Source organism: Coptis chinensis, chromosome 5, assembly GCF_015680905.1.
Source record: "Coptis chinensis isolate HL-2020 chromosome 5, ASM1568090v1, whole genome shotgun sequence".
In the NCBI taxonomy this organism is placed as follows: Eukaryota; Viridiplantae; Streptophyta; class Magnoliopsida; order Ranunculales; family Ranunculaceae; genus Coptis; species Coptis chinensis.
The window spans coordinates 35,029,507-35,037,874 of record NC_141460.1 but is presented as its reverse complement, the minus strand read 5'-3'; the positions used below and the strand labels follow the sequence as shown (position 1 = coordinate 35,037,874).

Below are 8,368 nucleotides of genomic sequence, written 5' to 3'. Positions count from 1 at the left end.
ACTGTGGGGAGGACACCAAAGACAAGTTTATCGCCGTAAAATTGCAAAGGAACAAGGTGTGTCGATGGGAAGAAGTTGATCGGGTGATATGTACGTAGAAATGCACACACTTAAAAAAAACCGTACACCCCAACGACGAGTTTGTTTGGGCAAGTCTTTATTTTATATGTTTTTTTCTTGGATGCTTAGTCAATGCATCACTTATATATATATATACTATTTAAAAGTGTATGCTTAGTCAGTGATACATCTGTGTTATCTATATGATTTTAGATTTTTTTATGTTTTCCATTGAATAGGATAAGATTTCTCAACGTTCCCCTTTGAACTCTAACACGACCTCCAACTCCGACTTTGAAGCATGCGACAATGATGTTGTGACAGAGGTATGAATTTATACTTTGCTCAATTTTATTTTTATTCCTCGAATTAAAATCTCCAAGTACACAGGTTGTTGGTAAAGACTCAAGAGGGCGCATGCGGGTCATGGGTTCTGGTGTCTCTAAGTCTTCATTTAAGCATTCGGCTCCTTATAGGAAGAGATATCAGAAACAGATTAAGGTCACTGAGGAGTTAAAAAATCAGTTTGAAAAGAAAATTGATGAGCTGAAGGACTCATTTGATGGAAAAGTAAATCAGATTAATGAAACGGTGCAGAATCTTGTCCGCCAGATGCCACCCACATGTAATTCCCCTGTTGGACCCTCTTCTTCTGAAAGTTGGGGAAGATGCGTTTACAAGAGTGGGAGAGGCTTTAGATTATGCAGATAATCGGCATTTTGGAACCGATTCTGGCATATCTGCTGGGCGATCTTTTACCTCTTCCGATCCAGGTCTTGGCAATTTGGCTAATCATGAATCCACAAATTCCTGCACATTGGAGTCAGTGATGCCAACTCCTCCAAATCCAACAAATACTTCTGAGCAGAGTGTTGCAGTGCAAATCCCCTCAGAACTTATCTCTTCTTGTGTTGCTACGTTGCTCGTGATTCAGGTATTCTGACACTGCCTGCCTTCTGGACTCGTGATTTGCTTATGATGTGCTTTGTGATTTATGTTATTGCTCTTGTCATAGAATATATATTCGAAAGTTAATTGAATTTACGTCAAGTGAACTGATGAGTAGGTTTTGTTTGATGCTGAAGTGGCTGGCAGAACCTACTTGTTATGCTATTTTCTTGCTTCTTAGTACTCATTTGCAGTATGACGAGGATAATCTCAGAAGTGTTCCCTTTGATCTTTATCTGAGATTCAGCGAAATTTAAGAATGCAGCATATATATTCAGGGTCTGAAACAAAATTTAGGCAAGTAAAATCACTTGTGTGCCTGGCTACAGTTGGCAAAGACATGTTGATATAATTTGTGTATCGTGTATTTGTGTACCCTCCCATAATATGAGAATAGGAATTCATATCCACACCGCCAACAACAGCCATAATGTATCTTTGGATGGATTAGCAATGTCAGTCTTCTTCCAGAGCACTGTTTTCCATATCAATAAGCCACTGAATTTCCCTTGTCCTAATCGGAGTCATATTTTTGTTTATTTAACCATATACTGCTTTAGCATTCTTTTTTCTTCTTATTTGCATTCATGTATTTTAATTACTAAAATTTCTATATTTCAGTTGGTGATGGATGACAAAGATACCAGAGCATGTGAGATTTTGCAAGCAATCTGTGCTGTAAAAAGCACAAGCAACATTGTTGTTGGCTACTCTACCTAAACATCTGCCTTGCAGAAATAAGTATGTAGCAGGTGTTAGATAATGTAGGTTGCTATTTTGTGCTTTTAGATTTAATAACGAGTTTGTTTGTATATGCCAGAGAAATGGATGATATAACTGCCTCCACTTTTAGCTTTGATGGTTGATCAGTTAAGGCAACTCCCTCCAATGATTCAAGGCGTTGTTCTTAGTAGTACAGTTCTGTTTCTGTTTCTGACCGAGTGAATGGATGCCTGCAGTTTGCATTTCTTAAGGTTCCTATGTTATATTGGTTTTTAAATGCTTGTATTAGTAGTACATTTGTGAATACTGTAACTAAGGTTTGCTGGCATCTTCCTTTTTAAATAGATTTATCTGTTCGGCCCACTTTTACCCTGTTAAATACAAACTTCTTGGGTTTCTTATGTCATGTTTTTCTATTTCTGGTAGGTTTTAAAATATATTGAAGGAATGTGTTGGGTTATGCACTACTATTACGAAGGGGTATGCTCCTGACAATGGTAAGAGAAACTTTGATTGGCTTTGATCTGTGCAAAACTAATTCTCATTTCTCTGACTTTCTCAGATATATTGTTGAATGATTGTATTGTTAATGGGTGTACCACTTTAGAACAAAACCACGTATGGTACTGGGTCTAATTAGGAAAAGGAGGTGAGCTGATGGTGATAGAAAGAAGAGGTGTATGTTTACATAAGAAGGAATTAGAAATTGGGATGAAGAAGACAAGGGTAAAATTGGCGTAAGTGAGAATTTCACATATTTCTATTTTCTCCAGGTTTTATCCATATCATTATGCCCCATTTGCTTCTGATTTTCTTAATATTGAGCATTGTGAAATTCATTTCACACCTGGGACACCGTTCAAGCCATTTGATCAGTTAATGGGTGTATTGCCTGCTGCAAGGTTTGCATTTAAGACTATCCTTTTTGCTATTGGTACTTGGTTGTCAACATAATATGTGATTAGAGTTGTGTTTCTAGTGCACATGCACTTCCCTTGTGTTACAGGGAATTGATGACTGATTCTTCATCGCCAATTTTAGATTTTTATCCCACTGGTAAGGTTCATTTGGTTTTTCAGATACAACCTTGACTTCCTTCCTTACTGTAGTTATAAATATGAATTGTGAAGCCACGTGTTATAAATATGAGTTGTGAAGAATAAGTAGAGAGAAAGACGAGTACGTGTTAACATGGAGAGTCAAACAAGTAGAAATGAAGCAGCAGCTGAAAAGCTTCGATCGGATTTTCTTCATGCTCTTCGTAGTAGACGTTTTGATCAAGGTAGACACATTCATTTACAATATCTTTTAATATGTTTTCGTTTCTTGCACTTTAAAATCTTGATACATCCTTGAAATGTATTTGTCTTTAGAAATCTTCTAGTCACTTACGTTCTACATATGTGCAACATCGTTATATTTTCTCATTGTTTCAAGGCATACGCTTCTAGGGGATATATTGCTATTGCAATTGATTCTCGCTATCATGGTGAACGAGCTGCACATATAACCACATACCGAGATGTACGTATATCCTTTCATTTTCCTGTTTTGACAAAAAACTGTTTATATGCATAATATGTACTGGATGTTTTCCTGATGTATCTGATTATATGTTTTCTATTGATGTTTCTGTACAATGGCATTTTCCAACGGAGTAATGGAGTGTCTGCTGAATTTTTGAACTAAAGACACATGTTTTTGAATTTCAGATGACGTCCATTATTGAGATGGAAATGGCCACTTTGCAGTTTGTTAACTTTATACTTGATCTAGTCTAATTCCTCTTCCTTTTTCTGGATATACATATTTGTTTTTAATTCAAGTGCAGGCGCTTATACAATCCTGGAAAATTGGTGATACAATGCCTTTCATTTTTGATACGGTAATATGCATGTCTTGTTTAAATTTGTGATGCCTTACCTGTACTTGTTGTAGTTATGTCATTTTTGGAGGTGCAAATTACACTGTCAAATCATATTGGCCAGTGTCCTGCTATTGTGGTTTATGAAGAGCTCTCTATTAAAGAAATAGTTATGGCAGGTATGGGATCTGATAAAACTGGTTGATTACCTTACAAAAAGAGAGGATATAGACCATTCTAAGATCGGGATTACTGGTGAATCCCTTGGAGGTCAGTTAAATAAGACTTGTACTAATGGAAATTTAACTTGCAATGTTTCAGTAATTTGCACCTAGGGAATATCATAAGTGATCACTGAACCTATAGAACTTCAATTGGATAACGCAATGCCTCGGGGGTCGACAAGACCAGGAAGATGGCTTGCCTTTCTATTCGTATGTAGACGGGCGCTAGCCAATGGCTTTATCGGTGGTCCAACCGGTATTTTCCTTATGACTCCGGATTGGGGTTTACGAGATTAGACCGATTCTCCTCCTGCTGCTCAACCAGCTCGGTCGATTGTTGTATGCCTTCTTTATAGAACTTATGATCGATAGTCAATTTGTTTTGTTTCTTTAATTTGATTATACATATTGCTTCTTGAATTTAATTATATGCATGAAACTATACTGAACTTCATACTCGTCGACTTTTAATCTATTTTCCTTAGCATCCGGTTTCTCTATTTCTCTGTGGATGAAACGCTTAGTCGTCGAGATGACTTCAACGAAGTCACTATCTTTATTGAAATGGTCCAACTTTTTATATATTTTCGACGTTAGAATGATAAATGTGTGCAGTTTTTAGCGGGCTTGGTTTATTGGCACATTGAGAAAAAAAAAATTTCGGTAAAGTTAGCTAGTGAAAGGAGGACGCGTCTTTAGGACTTTGGTTGTCTAAGTAGGTGGTAGCACAGTTACAGATCGAAGGTGATCTAGTTTCCAAAACTTTGCTTTGCAATTACAAAACTAGCTCGAGTCCGAGGTGAGATATATGATGTTTCAAAGACATTCTTCTACCTTGAAGTTTGCATAACCCGGCCCTACTAATATGTCGGCAAATGCTTAAATTGGAGAAATATTTCACTCAAATTAAGTGATGCATCACTTAGGACCATAGAGGTGCCTTGGCCTTTGCTTTCATTTTTGAGAAGGATCTGAATATCGTTAGCCATCCTGGGAGCCCAAATCGTCCTCGCTAAACACCTAATGATTTTAGAGTTCCCATCTTTCCCGATTGGCTTTGCTTTTCTCGAATCACGGTATGAAACCGTGAAACTTCGCCTTAATTAGTAAATAAAGCGAAACAAACCTGTGGGATAAGTCAACAAATCACATCATATATTGGATATCGCGATCGGAAAGAGAGATTGATTCTCCCTTCCGGCAAGTCCTGAGGAACGCCGACTTGATAGTCTTTATCCCCACCGGGTAAGTGGGAATCGATTCATTGATTTGATTGAACCTAGCGGGTAGCGCTACTTCAAAGCTTGCACCCTAAAACTACTTTCAATTCCTAAATAGAAAGGAAGGAAGGGAAGAGGTAACTCACCAACAGGAGGATATGAAATAGAGCACCAACAACCGCTCCACTCGAGCGAACTTCTAACTTAAGCTGCTCACGTTTTTTCAGCAGGGGTCTGGGCTCTGGGTCCTTTTCCAACCTCTCTTTATGCGTTTGGGGATGGCCCCTTTGAGTTGGCTTGGCCCGCCGATAGTCTGTCCTGTTCTTGTGATGGAAGCAGAACTAAGCAGGTGCATCCGAGAAATCAAAGACGACTATAATCAGGCTGAAGTCCAGTGAGCCGCTAAACTGAAGAGAAACCCTGTAGCAGTAGGGAAGGGATGGTATGTTAATCAGATAATGATCATTCTTTTGCCGCAGGAATTCATGCATGATACTCTAGCTAATTGCAAGATTGAAAAATGTCGAATGATAACTAAGGCTGTTTTACAAAATTTTATCTCTATCTACATTTTTTTTAAAGACATATAGCAGAAGTACTTGTGATATTATCTTGCGAATGAATATTAAAAAAATATTCTGAGGACATTGCATGCCATCCACTTTTGAGTTGATGTAGGTAAAAAATACCCAGCTCACTTTTCCCAATTCTTCTTTTTACTAGAATATCCAATATTCTTGTTATGAAATTTCTTAGCACAAAATTTCTAAACTTATCGCTACCGGTTCTGCGTTCTTGAGGGCTCAGCGGTCGAGATTGGGAAGAACAACCTGGATAAAGAAGTGGTGGAAAAGGTTAGTAGCATTAAAAATTTGTATTTGCTATCTAGAAGTACATTCCTCTCTTTATTCCATCCTCCTTCATTGGAAGTCTTCCTATCCATTAGAAGTTCTTATTTCTCTTTGGAGATGGGCATTTTGTTTATGATGCGGTATATGCTTCCTGGCTTGAAGGGCAGTTATATTTTGTACCTTGTGCAACCTATCTCAAAATTTTCCAGCTTTGTCATTTTTCACCATGTAACTGTGATGAAAATGACGAGCCCTACTTTTGAGTAGGTTTAGGATATGATAGCTCCTGGTCTAGCATCCCAGCCATTGCACCACGCCCTCTTCTAATTTTGAATGGTATACTAGATTTTATACAGCGCTTGTGGTATATTAGTTGGTGTGGTCGGCGGGCTCCTTGGTCTTGGTGGTGGATTCATATTGGGTCCTCTATTCTTGGAACTTGGCATTCCTCCCCAGGTGTGTATCGGCCACCATTCTTACATTAGCTAGAACTTGTACGAGATAGAGAGGGCATAATATTAATTGGAACTATGGATCACCCCTACTTCTTTCCCCGTCTTTAGTTTGCCTCCACAATTGCCGCCAATATCTACATTTGTTTGGGTTTGGGAGAATAGATCACCCTATCACCATCTTAAGATGTTCTCGTCGATTCATTGCACATCCAGAAATAAAATTGTTGACCCTTCGTCAAAAACCCAACTTGTTGTTCATAAAATAAATCAATAAATGATTGCGATTCACGTGTTTACTTATTTTTGCTAGACTTAATGTGAGGGTCTAATTGCGGTCTCTCGAGTGCTACAACAACTTTTGCCATGACGTTCTCTTCATCGATGTCAGTTGTGGAATACTACCTTCTAAAACGTTTTCCAGTTCCCTATGGTACATAAATTCTGTTATTTGCTTTTGTCATTTTTATATTTATTATATATGTATATCGTAGACCGATGTAAGAAGGCTCGCCGAAAGCCGAGGTAGCGCCAGCAGTACGCCCGACGCCGTAGGCATGGGCATACCTTAGTATTTACATAAAAGAGGAAATAGAGTTAAGGTTAGTAACGAACTTATACTTTCAGAAATTTTCTAATCGGCCTTATGGCGAACTTCTTTATATTTATGGTTGTGTATATGTGTTTTGTCTTATCTGGTTAATCTATTTACTGTCAGGTAATTGAGATATGTCTTATTTCCCTGATTACCTCGGTTATTTCCTTTGGGTTGCCACTTCTTAGGAAATGCAGTCCTTGCCCGGAAGCAAACACTAATTCTGATATAGAGTGCCCGCGTCTTCCAGGAATGTATGGGAATTATGTCAATTTCAACAGATCGATCATATAGTGTAACCATTCAATCGTAATCAATATATGATCACGACATACAATAAGATGGTCTCTGCATAACTTGGATAGTACAATTAGTGATTTTTATTTACACAAATATAACTTTCTGCAGGTGGACGACAAGTACCAAAATTCCTCCAATACTGAAGTTTAGGAGGGCCTTAGAAGTAGCAACTCACCTCTCATGCTGGTCCAACCACTCTCTCAGTAAGAATCTCCATCATCTCGTCTTTTTACTTACATTAGCAGAACATGTGGCATTTTTTCTCTGGAGTTTCTGTACATAGCTTATAAAAATTAGAAATATATGTTACGCACTTACGCATGATGAATGCGACTTGATTGGATACAATTAGGCAATGTAGAGCAGCCCAAGTTCAACGAGTTATGCAGAGTAGATGTCAAGCCCAAGTTAGTGGAAACCACTGTCCATTGATTAATTTAATTTCCTTTAGATGGTATTTTTTTATAGCAAGTAAAAACAAAGTGAGATGCTAATTTAAGTTTTAATTGTAGCACATAGAAATGCTCTTGCTATGTGCTACGACTTTTCTCCATTCATCTAGGTTCCGACTTTTAGACTTATGGGATTTTGACTTTAATATCATTTCCTTGTGATTCATTTGTATGTAGGTATTTGTATGCAGGTGGATGCTCATGAAAAGGTTATTAAGGCTAGGGTTCTATGAAGCTAGGACTTCAAATCATTTTCGAAAGTATTCAAGTGCAAGGGAATGATAAAACGTAACGGAAAAACATGTGCGAGGTGAACTAAGGCATTATTACTTGTACGGATGATGAAATATATTGAAAAATATTTGGAAATTCATATTATATTGAGTTTGTGGTAATAAATGCTACATATTTTTTTTTTACTTGTATGAATATTCGTCTCTTTATCTATTTTTCGGCAAAGGAATTTTGATTGGGAATGTGGTTTCTTTGTAATATTGTTATTAAGATGGATGGATTATTAGTTGGATTGAAAGGCAAAAGTGGATATATATATATATATATATATATATATTTTTTTTTTTTTAATTCTAAAACGTTTTAGCCATGGCCAATGTCCGTAGATAACGCAAAAAGATGTGTTGCAGAGGTACTTTTACCACGGATTATGCCACAACTTTTA

The 8,368-nt window shown here is 37.4% G+C and overlaps 1 protein-coding gene and 1 long non-coding RNA gene across 21 annotated transcripts; both read left to right on the top strand.

The window, feature by feature from the left end:
• The first annotated feature begins 212 nt into the window (after positions 1-212).
• Positions 213-4,273, top strand: LOC147497376 (uncharacterized). 20 transcript variants are annotated; one of them, XR_015195103.1, is made up of 11 exons: positions 213-386; positions 451-994; positions 1,630-1,749; positions 1,829-1,982; positions 2,158-2,380; positions 2,505-2,633; positions 2,711-2,787; positions 2,890-3,013; positions 3,169-3,255; positions 3,670-3,774; positions 3,917-4,273. XR_015195103.1 is itself a non-coding variant. In XM_086559945.1 (11 exons), exons 8-11 carry the CDS (start codon positions 2,945-2,947, stop codon positions 3,928-3,930), a joined length of 366 nt encoding a protein of 121 aa, XP_086416071.1. In that variant the 5' UTR covers positions 213-386; positions 451-994; positions 1,630-1,749; positions 1,829-1,982; positions 2,158-2,228; positions 2,294-2,633; positions 2,711-2,787; positions 2,899-2,944; the 3' UTR covers positions 3,931-4,102. The 20 variants fall into 20 exon arrangements, 6 of the variants coding, with proteins under 6 accessions (XP_086416071.1, XP_086416070.1, XP_086416069.1 ...); XM_086559945.1 differs by lacking the exon at positions 3,670-3,774 and adding an exon at positions 3,563-3,616 and having other exon boundaries at positions 2,158-2,228; positions 2,294-2,633; positions 2,899-3,013; positions 3,775-4,102; XM_086559944.1 differs by lacking the exon at positions 3,670-3,774 and adding an exon at positions 3,563-3,616 and having other exon boundaries at positions 2,158-2,228; positions 2,294-2,633; positions 3,775-4,102.
• A 2,409-nt stretch (positions 4,274-6,682) lies between these two features.
• On the top strand, positions 6,683-8,165 carry LOC147497375 (uncharacterized). Its single transcript, XR_015197104.1, has 3 exons — positions 6,683-6,775; positions 7,346-7,440; positions 7,867-8,165. It is a non-coding gene; the product is annotated as an uncharacterized LOC147497375 (long non-coding RNA).
• The last annotated feature ends 203 nt before the right edge of the window (positions 8,166-8,368 follow it).